This window comes from Mya arenaria, chromosome 7, assembly GCF_026914265.1.
Source record: "Mya arenaria isolate MELC-2E11 chromosome 7, ASM2691426v1".
Taxonomy (NCBI): domain Eukaryota; kingdom Metazoa; phylum Mollusca; class Bivalvia; order Myida; family Myidae; genus Mya; species Mya arenaria.
The window spans coordinates 7,061,081-7,077,821 of NC_069128.1; the positions used below are offsets into that span (position 1 = coordinate 7,061,081).

Here is a 16,741-nt window from a genome sequence, read left to right on the forward strand (position 1 = left end):
TAAACGATACCACTTGAAAACCAGCGCATGGCAAACGCAGTTTTCTTCCCATGTCAACTTATGTAGCCTATACGTTTCGGATGGTGTTTTCTTTATTTCTTTGCAAAATGTAATGTTTGCGCGATTTTCCAAACGTTTATGCGAACCAGCCGTGAATCGAACCCGGGCAGCCTAAGTGAGAAGCGGGAGAGCTAACTACTGCAGTAACCGAAAAACCAATACACTTGCATTTGAGACGACCCAAGTTCGAATTAGGATCTGGCCGCGCAAATTTCTGAATTACATTTTCGTATTTCGAAACGCTAGATTGTTGGGCGAATTTGTCTGGGTCTTTACTGAAAATAACACATCATAGGATGGAATTTATGCTTTCAATTATTAAACTCAATCTTCGTTTGGTTTAAAAGCTGTTAGAAATAATTGTAATGACTCGTATATTTTTTAATGCTTACTTGTAGGCATGCATAATCATGACGTAATACCTCATAAAAGCTTACCTGAAAACAGTTCACATGGCTGCAAGAACAGGTTTAGAGTGTTAAAATAAGGTGGTATAACGAACGCTTTTTAAATTTAAGTATGCGTTATATTAAAATTACCAGCATGCCCGGATTTGGCCAGGACTTTGCTGAAAGTCAACGAGCCTTGTCTATATCCGTCCAAACGATATCGTTTCTGAGAAGCTTGAATTATAAATTAAGAAGGAATATTGAAAATAACGTCTCGTTGACCTTTTCCTTAGAAATTGTCGTCTGATTGCATGCACCGTTAGTAGCACAGAAAATAATCTTTTGCTGTTCTTCTAAGACACGTTTTTTTCTGATGCAAGAAAAATGCATTTCTTCAAAGTTCAGAAATGACTTGACTGACAGCAGGGTGTTGATTATAAATGTCATTGCTTGATTCCAGATGTGTCTTAGAAAGTTGAACTTTCTGTGTTATCTGATGCTTGATTTGGATAACAGAAGATATTAAATTTTCAAAACAGTTTCAAATACCGAACTTGAGAATTTTCTCTGTTTGAAAGATATTTTACTACACAATATTAATGAGAAAAACTACAGAAACAAGCTCAGTAGCAAAATGTTTAAACATAAACCCGGTTGAATGGCACTGGGTAAACGCCAAAGACCATAAAAACACAAAAATCACAAACAAGAAACATGGAAGAACAGCACAAAACTCCACAAACAGCACATTGCATACATAGTATATATATATATAAAAACTAGGTATGTTTATCAAGGATTGTTAGGTACCGCCTTGGAACGGTCAGTAAAATGTAAATTTACTGGGAATTTATACCAGTTTGCGTGCGCAACTTCACTCTTATTCTCACTCTCATTCACTCACAAATTTATTTCTTCGAACTATCGGAAAGCATAAAATGAATTTCTTTCTGGAATAAAGCTTTCCGGTTGGGAGATTAACTCTATAAGGAACAATTTTTTCAGGACAAGAACAAACATTATTTGCAACATATTTTGGGGTAATCAGGAAAAAAATCGACGAAAGAAGATATTATCAGATTTTTGTTTAAAAAATTATATTGTTTGGAAAATCTGTCCACAATATGAATATAGTTTTATGTTGAAATGCTTTATACCCAATAATTAACGTTTCTCAAAACACCTCAAATAATTTCAAGAAAAGCCGCAAAAAGTTGTTGATCGTGTAGTTCTGACTATTTTCACTCAAAAACATAGCAAATTTACTCCATAAAAGTTGCTCAAAACCTTATTACACCTACACATGTCGCATCGGATGTATGTACTATGCTTGCAAAATATTGAACCTCGAAATTAAATAATAATAATATTAGAATTAATGCTGTGTATTTTAGGCTGGAAGCCTTGTATTACGAAATCAATTATTTGTATTCGTATCTCCAATCAAAGAAGGGTAATTTATTATTTTGAAATTAAAATCATCACGTTTATCATAAAGATTGAAATTTGATTTATCTTCCTTAACTTCGAGTTGCAGATCTAAATAGGATGCATATTAGATTGGATGTATTAGATTCATTAAGTTGCAATTGTAAAGGTATTTCGATTTAATATTACCTGTAAATACCGGATTAACCAAACTCAGCATATCCTCAATATATTTAAAAGTTTTGTTGAATTTATTAACAAGGGTAACATACCCAGACTTAGATATTTTCGACATATATTCAATTTCATAGCAGTTTAAAAGATCTTTCTCAACTTTGTTCATTATATGTCTTACTTAAAAATTATCACAAAAAACACTAGACATTGTCGATTGGATAGTCTGAAACAGGAACGCCTTGGTCCATATACACTTTAGGGGGCTGACTGGCCGGTCCTTATGATATCATATAACCCTCAGTGGTGTGTTATATTTTTTAAATATAATTTGTTTATTAGCTGGTTGCATATTGCTCGGCCAAAAGTCGTGTGACTAAGCGTTTAAATAGCAATATTTTGAAAACAGCACTTATCAGACACAAGTGTTGTATAGTGTTTTTTTTTTTAAAGTGAACTTGTATCATCTACCCTTATATGTAGGTAAAACATATTTACTTATCATTTATAGCGTCAAAAACATATTTGATATGGTATGGATACTGCGTCAAAAGTCAGTATACCATTGTTGTTAGTTAATAAGATAACACTTTATTTGACGTAGATTTGATCATGTAAATATTAACCGAACAGCCAGGTCTAAAATACGACGTCAGACGTTTGCGTGCTGTATGCACTGGTTATGCAGTGCCAATGAAAGGTGTTTAAAGAATACATTATATTACAACGAACAACGGGACGTGACACTGGTGCCGTTCCATTCATAATTTAAACATTGACTTAGCGATTGATTATTTTTCTAGCGTAGAAACTAATTATTATAACAAGCACACGATTTTTTGTTTGAACATGGCTAGATATGAACAGACAGTGTATCAAATACACGTAAATATACTCAAAAGTATCGAATGCACGATTTAGGGAATTTTTGATGCCTGCAATCCCATACTATTTTGATATCGTTTACAAGAGTAGAGGAAATAAGTGAAAAGCTTTTTGGCCTTGAAAGATATTTCGTTTATTTACTTAATGGTAACAAAAACTATTGGGTCACTTGACATATAAATTAAAAATTATCACCAATGACTCGATGAAACAATTATCTTATTGTTACATAGAAAGCCATAATATTGGCTTGAAATAAAGAAGCGAGTGTAAAGTACTGATATTTATTTATTTGTTTTCCACATCTTTCTATCCTTAATGAGTGAACTTCATTGCGGTTTGAACCACTTAACGATGCAATAATTAAGAATAGTGTTAGACGTATTTTATTTCCCTTTCGAGAATATAGCGCCTGTCTGCGGATGAAAACCTCTTTCATATTTATATTCTTAACGATCAATTCAATTCATTTTCAAATCCAAAGCAAAACTTAAGCGTTTCCGGTACTTAAGTTAAACAATTGTGGAAAGAAAGAATGACCAACACAAACTAACCTGGGAAGGTCTGTTTCCATTTTCTGAAAATAAAAAGTAACGAGTGAAACACAATTGGCAATAAACACGACCGAACAACAGCAATCGCATTCATGAATAAATACTTACTGAGCGGGGATATGCTACAACAATGGATGCTTATATGTATTCGACTTGCCGTACTCGATTATGGTATGTTTGGTAAGTAAAGCGATCTTTATAATATTAAACTACCATTGCTATCACTACACCAACAACTAATATAATTAGGAATTTTCGTCCTAATGTTTAAGTTATTTATAATGCTGAAAGTAATATAAAATCAATGTAAGGTACGTTTTTTCTCCGCTTATGTTTCACGAATTGTTCTCATAATTTCAAACATTTCTTTGCTTTAACCTGTTTTTCCTTCGCGTTTCTTAACCATCGTATTTTCAATAATAATACTTAATTTAATTTGTAAAACTTGTAGTATGTCGTTATTGAGGGTGAGATCATTTGCATCATTCATGTCAGCTCCCTTTGGCCATGTTTATGATGCCAGGAACCTTTATGGAACGATATCAGTGGTAGGACCAGCTTTTGTAAACAGGGAAGTTATACTGAAAGCGACACCATACCATCCTTGGAGATGTGACGTAGCTTGGAGATACTTAATGGATGGTTACACAAAATTCCAAACAATGAATGGGACTGATGCTAAAAAATATTCGGAGAATGGGTCATTCTTCTTGAAATTGAACGCTTCCGTTGAATACAACCGAGCTGATTTCTACGCCGACTGCATAACAAACACAACGATCAGTACACCCATGATTACTTTAAATATGAAAGGTATATATCGCTGACCGTTTCGAGGCGGTAACGTCACTTGTATTGAGTGTTTTCTTGTGTTTATCCTTACACAATGAGGCTAGTCCTTTCGTAATTACCTTTGTACTGCTGTTTGTTCCTGGTATGAAACACATCTTTTCGGCTGTTTTTGCAGTCACATCAATTAACCTCTGATGCTTTAGGAATATTTCAAAATATAAATGATTAAATACATGTAACCTGTTATTTTCCACTTTACTAAGTTGCTTTGAGGATATGTGCTGTATACAACCACAAATATGATTTGTTTTGTGACGTTTACTTTTATTACTTATTTATAATATAAAGATATTAATGGACTATGTGGAGCTCTCGTGATTCTAAGTCCGGTTGTTCGAGGTGCAGAAGTCAAACTCGGATATTTTCCGTCTGACCAGTCTTTAAAGCGTCGAACGTTCACTCAAAGAACATGGAAGAAAGACACGCAGAAGCTTCAGCTACGAGAAGGTTCTCACGAAGAGGAACTATTGTCAGAATATTTGTACATATTGAAAATATTAAACTTCAGAGAAGAGGATAAAGGAACGTACACTTTAAATTGCAATTCGGGTGGCAACACGGATTCAGTGCAGCTTCATATTTCAGGTACTATCTTGCTCTTACTTTACCGAGTATTCCGACTTTTATTTTTATTTGATTGGATACGTATCTACTTAGCTTATCAAAAGGGGAAATCACATAAGCAAAAGGAGAAACTTGTTCGTAATATGCTAAATTTTGCATTTTGAAAAGTAATATAGTATTTCAAATAATCAAAGATTAAACGGTATTCTTAGTGATTTAAATTATTTTTGTTGTTTTTCAGAGAGACCGAGTTACCCAGTTCTCGGTCCAAAGTATCCTGACTTTAACACAACAGAATGTATTTATGTTTATGTTGGCTCCGACTTTTATTGCAAAACTGAAAAAGGAACCGAGCCTGTACAAGTAGAACTTTTAATTGGCCGGGATTCATTTCATCTTGAAAAAAGCAAAGGGAACACTAGTTTGTACCGATTTCAAAACATTCATCAACAAATGGATGGACAATCTAGACGGAATGTGACATGTCAGGTTTTAAATGCAGCCATTGAAACACCCTATGAAGTGCACGGCATTTTATGTAATGTAGGTAAGCAAATAAGAGACACATGCTTCATTGTTTTGTGTTGGAAAAATATATCAATTGTGTATAAAAATTGAATGCTGTTAAATCGTTGTATTTTCATTCTAGAAAAAGGTAGCCGGCCTGTTCTAACAGTTCCTGAAGAATTTCATGGAGAAAGGTCTACATTAGTTTGTGAAGTGCGAAATGCTTTCCCAGCTCCGGCAATAGAAATACGCGTTGACAAAGTTTTGCAAGTTGATGTTCAACAAATTGATTTATTTAACGGATCCATTCATACGTTTACGAGCACAGTAACGATGGAAAAGATGAACAAAGCATGGAATGGAAAACGAATATGCTGTACCGTTAAACCCAAATACGAGTTTGGTCTTGAAAATGTGTCAGCATGCAAAAACATCGATATGAAATGTAAGTTAAACTCGAAGCGTGTCGATTGTATAAACATGCGTTCTATTAAAAGTTAAAGCGGGACAATGAGGCATAACAAACTTAATATACCTATATTTGTATGGTATATATTTCAATTGTTAGAAGATGAATAACATTATCTATATTTATTAAATATTAGTTTCTTTTCTGAGTTGGTATCATTAAAAAACAAACATAGCAATTTGTATTTTCTGAACAAAATATGCTAAAATTTAGAGTTTGTCTCATTTCAACAAAATGAATGAAAATAACAACAGTGTTTCTGTCTGTTTCTTAAACATATCTTGTGAAACGAATTAATCAAGCCCGCCTTGCACAATTGAATGGCCAGGTGACAACAATAATTTGTGATACGTTTATAAGAACAATTTAACAAATGGTAAAAATGGGAGATACAGTTATGGTTCCAATAAGATTTACAGTCTCAATAAAAACATTGCTTCGGGAACCATATATCATAGTAAACAAGATGCGATCATTTTCAAACCCATTTATCTAAAGACTACATTGTATCGTTTTACTGGTACGTACTTGGTGTTATCCATTTTGTTGACTTTTGATCATACTCTAAGTAAAACCGTTTTTGCTATTGTCATTGTATTTTATTCATTCGAATGGGGTTCGTTTTACATAAGCTTAAGTAGTATTATATATTTCATTCAAGGTGTTTTACCATCTAGTAACAGGAATAAAATGAAATACATTTTTAAGAAGTACAAAAACTGATGCTTTCTCCTTTGTATTCCTTTTACCTTGCTCCTTTCATATATATATTTCTACACTACTTAGTGTATCAAAACTATATATTATTCCTTGAAAGAATGCGCATTCAGCAAAATTATTTTGATTTTTTTACTTGAAAGCAGTCCCTTTTATAAAAAAGTTTATCCTGTTCTGTTTTCAGATCCGCCGTCGGACCTTTTGATGTCCGTAAACAATAAACCTGACTATAATGGGAATGGTTTTGACTGTTTATTAAACCTGTTTTGTGAAACGAATGAATCAAATCCGCCTTGCGCTATCGAATGGTCAAGCGACAACGATAATTTAAGATACATTTATAGCAGCAATTGGACTAATGAAGAACATGGGAGCTACCGTTCTGTTTCCAACGTACTTTACAAAGTGACCGAAGACATGACTGAGGGAACTATAACATGTTCAACAAGATGTGATCATTTTCCATCTCATTTATATAAAGACTATACATTATCGTTTTCAGGTAAGAACTCGGTCATATTCATTGCTCGATTCTTTTACATTCTCAATCAAAACGAGACTGCTCTTATCGACTAGATTGATCAACTATATCTGATTACACGTATGTGTAATAACAAACGTTTTTGAGTTGCTGCTTTATAATCTAAATTTTAAAACCCAGTTCAAATACGAGAGATACTGTATTTAAAGGAGTGGTACCTACAACATAGTCAACGATTGTAAATCGGTTATAATGATTTCGGAGCAATATATCTTATCTCTTAATACGAGACAAATGGTAACTGAATGTCTCTTAGGAATGACAAGATGTTTAGATGTTTACGATGCAATTTTCCATCCGTAGCTAACATTAATGCTCATAACATACATGATCTCACCGTATTTTGTGTTTAAAAAGTATTTTTTTAAAACAATATGCTACACTAAATAGACAAAACTGAATGAAATTCGACATGATATTTTTGTTTTTTGTTTCCTTTTTTCATTTACCTTTTTTTGTGTCAGATTTTCCTTTAGATTTATTTATGGAGTCAGCTATTGAAAAAGAAAGCAATTCTAAAATACTTAACTTAACCTGCCACACTGGTGGGACATGCATACCATGTGCTATTACGTGGAGCAGCAACTCCGTCTTTCTTCACCCACTATCGACCTCACAATGGACAAAGAACAGTGGCTCTGGCTATACAAGTGTTTCAAATGCGCTCTACTACATTACTAAAGATGTGGACGGAAAAGAAATACAATGTTCTGCAAAATGCTGGAACGATTCATCTGATTCAAAACATGAAAGATACACAATTTCTTTTCAGGCTTTTCAAGGTACGTTAGTTGCCATTGTATTGAATATGTGACATCCAGTGAAACAATAATAGAAAGACAAAACAATATGGATACAAAACTATCCAAACCTAAGTACTACTACAACAAATTAATTTAACTACATCAGTAGTTGCTCCTAAACTGAATATTAGAAAATACAGGTAATTTTATAATAAATTGATGAAACAATATAGGAAATAAATTCTTCCTTGCCAAACTTAAATGCCTGTGCATAACCTGTTATCAGATATTACAAAAGCATCTACCAAACCTACATCTTTTGTAGCTGAACACTGGCGTACGTTAGTCCTTTACGCCTTATCTGGAACCTTACTTCTAACACTTGCCACAACGCTCATCGTGCTTCTCGTTCGTCGATGCAAACCTCATGGTACTTTTGGAGACAACTTTTATGTCGATAAGACATTTATTGCAATATTTGTTGAATCGATTAATTAATCTTAATTTTTATAAAAGTTTTAATCTATATAACAAAAGACATCATTTTTAAGAAATGTTTTAATCTTTGATTAATTTGATTTTGATGGTAAACGCGTGTGTGCATTTCATTATCAAAGCGCATTATGCAATGCATTTATCTATGCCACAGCGTATGAAAGGTTTCTACGCCGAAGAAGACCTGCAGAAAGCGACCCTAGTAGACATGTGTACGATGCTGTTCAGTCTACTGTTGAGACAACTACGCTTCACGATCTAGTATTTGTTTTTGTCTCTGTAACCATTAAATATATAATAAACCGATTGTTAGACAAAATCATTTATATGTTTTCAGTGGTCGTATACCACTGGAAAACAATGAGTCTACACGTGTTGTTTTAGATATGCGTCGCCCGTGTTTGTACAAAATACAATTACAATGATATCAAAATTGAAAACAAAAATCTCAATAAAATCATTTATGACCTAACTGAATAGGACCCAATACTTAAAAGCAATGCTTTCATATATTCTAATGTCTATTAATACATTATTTAAAGAGAAGGCTATCTGCAACGGCCCCTGAGAACACATCTCCACTCTCGGTTATGGAAGAACAACAAGTCCGTCCAAATAGAAACGAATGCCCCTACGATTATGTGGATACCTCACCCGACCACCAGAACCATGGGAAAAATACACCGGCTGCATCTTACATCCATGCGATATAAAGCAACCAATCGGACCAATCAAATTGTTTGAGTAAACACAACCAAATAAAAAATTGCCAATACTTGTAAATATATTTCAATGTAAACATTCTAATCTTTGACTTCATTTTATTATAAATATAATATTTCGATATTCTGGTTATGTCGCACATTTTTTTGGAATGTTGTGGGTTGAGATAGACATGTTATGTATTTCGGTATATCGAATGTTAATTTCCCATTTTCCCGAGGTCCTCACGACTTCGACATTTGACTGAATGTAACGTGGTTATATTTTTTTTTTGTAAAAACAAGACATAACATGAAATACATAATTTACAAATAGAATTCTAATATGTAATAAAATGTAATATTCGATATACGAATCACATATTATGGTAAACGATATAATCATTATTTATTTTATTATAGTCATACGATTTATGAGGTACGTTTTGTTTGACAAGTCCTTATGCATGCCTGAAGAGTTTTGCACTCGTCCTTAGGCTAGTGACAGGGACACACGCACGCACGTACGCTTGCCCGCGTGCGTGCGGTGTGTGTGTGTGTGTGTGTGTATGTGTGTGCGTGCGTGCGTGCGTGCGTGCGTGTGTGTGCCACATATTTTATTCCATGTTGCATATACATATACACATATATACAATATATAATAATATAGTTATATATGCAATATTGAAGAATATATTGTTAAATAGAAGAATAAATCGTTTAATATTGTTTGTATCAGATTTATTCTATATTTAACAAATGCTTGTAAATCTGTTCGTTATGTTAAGCTTCAAGCCAGAACATTTATGTATTTATTTAAACAATATATTGCCATAGCTTATGCTTAGTTATAGTATAATTAATGTTGATTGCAATTGGATTATTCATATTAGCATTGCAATTATGCATATTTTTCACCAAACTATTTGTTATAATCCACATCCACCCATTTTGAATCATATAACTTACATTGCATATATCGTGGGTCATGTTGTCCTTATTCAAACATATATGTTGTATAAATTGATACTGAATACACGTTCGTCTTGTCATTGTATAATGATGAATAATTTGGGCATGAACATAGCTGAAGAGAATAAAGAAGATAACTTATTCAAAACTGAACGTTTTCTTATTAAGATTACGACACTGGTTCCTTGTACGAACATTCATTGCTAGATCATTCATGCTAGGTCAATCATTGAAGTAACCTTTTGTTATGCTTTGAAAATGCTTCAATGCGTTTTTCTTTGTATTGCCAAGGAGTTGAAACATGGAGATACATAACCCGAATATAGAACTTTACTCGTATTAACCTCCGACAGGGAAGAATAAGAGACCATACTCAATGCTGACGTTCAGTTTTAACACATACCAAAATATTGTGGCTTCAATGGCATACGTCTTCGGTGCATAAACGATATTCCAACACAAAATACAAACAACAATTGAGTCAAACGTCGCGAGAAAATCAGGGCAAAGAATAAAAACATTTTTGGAGACAGCCCTATGATGCATTTGTTAACAATATCGGACTTATACACCCACCCACCCACGATCTAATAACTCAAGTAACAAGATTAGTTTCTTAGCTAACTCTATGAAAAATATATAGTTTAAAGCGGAAACTCTCTCAATAACAAATATTTCATACGTGAGACATTGTTTTGACTCCGTGATGTAGCTTGGATTCACCTGTTATGAATAAGAAAACCGAGAAAATATGAAGCCGTGCGCATTATTACAGGATTAACTAGGTCTACTTATGAAATAACTATGATTGAGACGAAATAATCATGCACAAAACTTTCGTAATATAATAAATAACAGTGAACACTCCACTTGGATGCCAATATGTTATGTAAGAGAAAGGCTTTCTTTTAAAAACAGTTAAACCTTATCTTCTCACACTCGCCTCGATCGCTTTACACTGAATTTGTTATTTCAATGTTCGTGCTTTTACTTAATTTTTTATTCAACTGTGTGTGTACGGTTAAACGTAAAGCATAATAGTGCATGTTCTCAGTTTGTGAGCTTACAATCAATATGAGAACTTGTAAAAGTAAGACTGAAGCAGTTCTGGCTATGAGATTAAAGAACAAATTGACACAAAGATTGGATTGTATCAAAATAAACCCGATGAGGTTAAAACTTCGTTATAGAGTATTACAGCTACATTCATTGCCGATGCAAGTTCTTTATAGCTTCAGAAAATGAACAATCGAAATGTACGCGGTTTACATAATGCTATTTTAATTACATATTTAAAATATTGTCGTTGTATACGTAAAACTTATAGCTTTGAATAATGTAAAGTATTCTCAAATACTTTTGAATATATTAAGTATATTCTATATGTGGCATGCTCAACGGATCCAAGCAAATGAAAACTTTTACCGTTATGTTCATTAACGGAGTACTTCTACTAATACACCACTACTACTTCTACTACTACTACTACTACTACTACTACTACTACTACTACTACTACTACTACTACTACTACTACTACTACTACTACTACTACTACTACTACTACTACTACTACTACTACTACTACTACTACTACTTCTACTACTACCGCTACAGCTGCTGCTGGCGCTGCTGCTGCTGCTGCTGGCGCTGCTGCTGCTGCCGCTGTTGCTACTATTCATCTTGTATCAAAACCCACACAATTCCTGATACTATAATGAACCAGTCAATTGTAACCACGGGTTCCCGGGTCCAGGGATATACCTGAGATAGCGTATAGAGAATGTGGGCCGAGGTTTTAACTTCCTTCGCAGTGCCGAGTGATTGCAGTTATTTTGTTTTAACACCAAAAGGCGGGGAATGGGCCTTACCTAGGATGTCCCCACTGTGCGGGAGCATTTGGCGGGGATTTGACCAGCAGTTTGTCCACACAGGGCGGGGAAGTTACCCGAGATTGGCTGAACTAAAGTCAAAGTCCCCGCTATTCCCTGGACCTGGGTGCATTAAAAAAGAGCGCATCTCAAAAGCTGACATAAAATGTAGGAATAGCTAATGAAAATGATTATAAGAAACTTGTTACATCCATACTGATTAATTAATAATATACTTTAGTTAATTACTTAAATAGTTTTGACGGATTCATCAGGCCTCGAAACCAACAAGGCAGTCAATAGAAAAAGGTTAACTCTTTCAAATGGTACCAATTTTAATAAGTTAGTTAGCAATAAGTTTGAAAAAAAAATTGGACCAGTCTGCGTAATTTGTCCCTCGTGTTTTTGAAGTGAATACATTGCGTATTCATTGAGTTGAGTAGTTGTTTTAGTGGCAAGATGCTGGACCAGCATTAGTTTAAACTATTTGTATTGTGAAAAAAAGTTATTACAACATTTTATTTATCTCTCTCGTTGGCGCGATGTTACGCGAGAGTGTGGTCTTGTATAGTGGGGGGAACCGGAGTACCCGGAAGAAACCCACTTGTCCGGCTTGGTGACTACAAACCATACTCACATGCGCCCCGGTTGGGAATCGAACCCGGGTAGCCTATGTAAGACTTGCATTCGAGACGACCCGGGTTCGAATCGGGTCTGGCCTCGCAAATTTCTGAATTATAGTTTGGTATTTCTAAACGCTAGGTTTTGCAGGCGAGTTTGTCCGGTCTTTACTGAAAAATACACTTAATGGGATGTGAATTGATACTGTCAATTAATAAACTAAATCTCCGTTTGGTTCCAAAGTTGTGAGTTATACTTGTAATGACTCTTATATAGTTTTTAAATGCTGACTTGTAGGCATGCATAGTCATGACGTAATCTCTCAGTAAAGCTTACCCGAAAAACAGGTCACATGGCTGCAAGAACAGTTTGAATAGTGGTAATATCAGATGGTATAACAAACACTTCTCTAATCCGGGACCTTGTGTGTTTGATATTTCATGTGGCAATGCATGAATTATTTTATACCAGGATTAGTGAAGAAAATCGTGTCTAAGACACACTGAAAGGGGGACTTACTGTAATAGTCATTCTTCTTCTTTTTGTTTTCTCATTCTTCGAAGTCTGATTCTTCTTTTTCTTCAAACAAACTTTGTCCGGAGTTGAACTAAAAACGTTTAAAAAAAGGCATAAATTGAAACTTGGAACATATACAGATACCGATAAGAAGATGTGCCCCTTACAATACTTATGACTCGTGGGATCTTTATTGCGAAGGTATATCCTCTTGTCCATTTTATACAACCCTAAGCGGTATACATATTGCTTTGCACATGTCGATCAGTCTATCGGTCAGTCGGAAGGTCGGTAGAGCAAAGCCTGTCCGACCGATTACTGGACCTGTGGTCCTCAAACTTGACTATGAAGTTTGATGTGACCAGAAGATGATTCCTACTGATTTTGAGGTCATCGGCTCAAAGGTCAAGGCCACTGCTACCTGAAATTCAATAAAGCTTGTCCCATAAATAAATCGACAATGCCTCGACCTATGGTCCTCATACTTGACTTTGAGGTTGGGCGTGCCTAGTTGATGACTCCTATTGATTTAAATGTAATCAAGCCAAAGTTACAGATTACAGTGACATGCAAAAATAGCTTGTACGAGTTAAAACCAGACAATGTCTGGACATATGATGAACCGTATTGATTTATTGATCATTAGGTCAAGGTAAAAAAGAAAGGTCAAAGTGACCTTGAATGCAAAACGCTTGTCCGCATGATAACTCGACAATGCTTCCACACATGACTCTCAACCTAGAGATGATGGTTGTGGTTGTGACCAGTAAATTACCCTTTTTACTCTGAGGTCATTATGTCAAACAAAAGTAAAACCAAACACATTACTATACTCAATCCAGTTTTATAAAGAAACTTACAGCCAAATAGATGAAAAATGGAAACGGGTCATACCAGACGAACATATAGATAACACTCTATGGAAATTAATCTTCACATCTTACTATAGATACACCAATGATGTTACCCTGAGAAGTTTTCAATACATATTTATAAACAGAATTATACCTACTAACAAATACTTATACAAGTGTGGAATCTCAAATTCAAGTTTATGTGACTTTTGCGGGGAATACATCGAAACACAGGAACATTTATTCTGGGAATGTAGAATTACACAAAATCTGTGGTCTCAATTAAAAAGAATAATTGATCAAAACCCAAACTCGATCAATTTAAACTTAAAAACCACAAGCTTTGGTATCTTTGAACAATTACAACATAAGACAATAATTAACTTTTTAATACTGCTAATGAAGTTGTTTTATATTTAACATGAAAAACAGAAACACTATACCAACCTTTACATCCTTTTTGAACTATGTAAAACTTAGAGAAAAAATAGAGCGCGAAACAGCTCTAGTCAACAATAAAATGAACTTCCATGAAAACAAATGGCATCTGTTGAATAACTACATAAATGCATAAATACCGCCTATCTATTCTATCTATCTATTCTATCTATTCTATCTATTCTGTCTATCCCATCTATTCTATTCTATTCTTTCTATCCTTTCTACCTGTCCTACCCTCCTTCATTATTATCTTCTTACTTTTTATTTCAACACTTAAATATTGAAAGATTAAAAGATTGCTTCCTGCATTGGCAGTGACCTATATTGACCTTTTGTACAATATGTTTTTGCATGTGATATCACTCATACACCAATACTTAAAAAACAAATATTATGTAATACAAATAACAAGTACGCTATATATAAATGTCTCATTGATATGTATATATATATATATATATATATATATATATATATATATATATATATATATATATGTTTGCAACGTGTTGTGTTGTATAATATTTGTCAATACTGAATAATAAAAAAAAGCATTATGTCACAGGCAAGTTCACGGTGGCATTGAATGCGAATAACCTTTCCGAGTGATACCTGGACACCGTTTAGACCTTTGGTCCTCAAACTTCACATGCAGATGACCCCTATTGATTTTGAGGTCATCAGGTCAAATCACCTGGCATTTCAGTCTATGCATATGTAATTCAATTGTCCAAATAGTCTTGATAACCTGGCGCTCAGGGGCACATAATGTTTGACAAACATCCCTTGTTTATTATGCAAACTTTGCCAAGGCTTTTACACAAAAACTGATGGAAGCAATTAATTGAAACTTGGTACATAGTTATAAGGCAGTGTAAAATTGAACAAGAATTACATCTCTGGGACACTCTATTTTAGAATATTTTATTTTATCTTCCCTTGGTTTTTTCATATATTAGCATGTATTTGTTTTTCTAGCACTTACTCAAAAACTACACGAAGAAATTGATGGAACATTGTCTATAGGTCCTCTACCAAGATTGTTGAAATAAAGCTTTTAGGGTCAAAACTAGCCACGCGTCGATAGGCTTAGACCCTTGATATTTTGTATGTAGCATCATATAGTGGTGCCCTACCAAGATTCTTCGAGTTATGCCACTAATGTCAATATTAATATGAAAAACTACAGAAACAAACAATATATACTGCTCCCGCCATTCTCTCTCTCTCTCTCTCTCTCTCTCTCTCTCTCTCTCTCTCTCTCTCTCTCTCTCGCTCTCTCTTGTGTCCCCCCCTCTCTCTCTCTCTCGCTCTCTCTCTCTTTCTCAAAAAGGGAGTAACAATGACCCCAAGAGCATTACATGTATTTCACTATTAAATTCATTGGACAATTACATGGATTTTGTTTTATTAAAACAAAGGTTTATCAAATTTGGCATACAACGTAATGTAAAAAACGCATGTCTTAGGGATAAAATGGGCAACACGGACAGTTTTAATGCCCTCTTTTTATTCATAAAAAATAATGACTTATTTTGCAAGTTTATTGATATCCAGATACATATTCCTGTTAATATAATTTTGTGGGAGAGGGTAAATACTGAGAGAGTGTAAATTGTATTTCTGGGTCTATTCGGCTTGTGGCTATCATGATAGTGTTAAAACACAGCGCATTATGAAGAACTTTCTATTCAGAACAGAGATGTAACAGGCAGAAGTTTATAAAACTATTTTTCTTTACTATCAATACGAGTTCTTATTATTGATTGTAATTGACTATGGTACACAATATGATGCTACATGTACATAGATACCAATTAACACATATTCCTCTTGATCTCTTGAATAATTTTCTCTACCTTATATACACAAATATAACTTTAACGATTACATGATGATTTTTTTATATTTCATATGTATTTAAGGGTATGATTTGTGCGACAACAACTGTTTATAAGACAAATAATATTAAAAAATCCCCTGTTATCTTCCACTTTCACTTACATCTTGGTCTACAAAGTACAACTCTTACTCCTTTATCTTCAGCGTACATATACTCTGACCCCTTGATCTACAACACACATATAAACTGACACATTTATCTACAACATACATATAAACTGAAACCTTGATCTACAACTTACATATAAACTGAAACCTTGATCTACAACAAACATTGAACCTGACATTTTGATCTACAACGTACAAATAAACTGAAACTTTGATCTACAACATACATATAAGCTGAAACCTTGATATATAACATACATTTTAGCTGAAACCTTGATCTACAACATACATATAAACTGAAACCTTGATCTATAACATACATATAAGCTGAAACCTTGATCTACAACGTACATTGAATCTGACACTTTGATCTACAA

General features: G+C 34.1%; 1 protein-coding gene across 1 annotated transcript; it reads left to right on the forward strand.

The window, feature by feature from the left end:
* Positions 1 to 7,624: 7,624 nt before the first annotated feature.
* Positions 7,625 to 9,436, forward strand: LOC128240445 (uncharacterized). The gene is made up of 4 exons (XM_052957085.1): positions 7,625 to 7,922; positions 8,209 to 8,313; positions 8,533 to 8,639; positions 8,921 to 9,436. Exons 1-4 carry the CDS (start codon positions 7,625 to 7,627, stop codon positions 9,089 to 9,091), a joined length of 681 nt encoding a protein of 226 aa, XP_052813045.1. The 3' UTR covers positions 9,092 to 9,436.
* Positions 9,437 to 16,741: the final 7,305 nt, after the last annotated feature.

Bases quoted from the DNA above. Each gene is read 5' to 3' on its own strand.
- LOC128240445 (XM_052957085.1), top strand. From the start codon at position 7,625: ATGGAGTCAGCTATTGAAAAAGAAAGCAATTCTAAAATACTTAACTTA. The intron at 7,923-8,208 runs GTACGTTAGTTG...CATCTTTTGTAG, and splicing joins TTCTTTTCAGGCTTTTCAAG to CTGAACACTGGCGTACGTTA. The intron at 8,640-8,920 runs GTATTTGTTTTT...CATTATTTAAAG, and splicing joins CAACTACGCTTCACGATCTA to AGAAGGCTATCTGCAACGGC.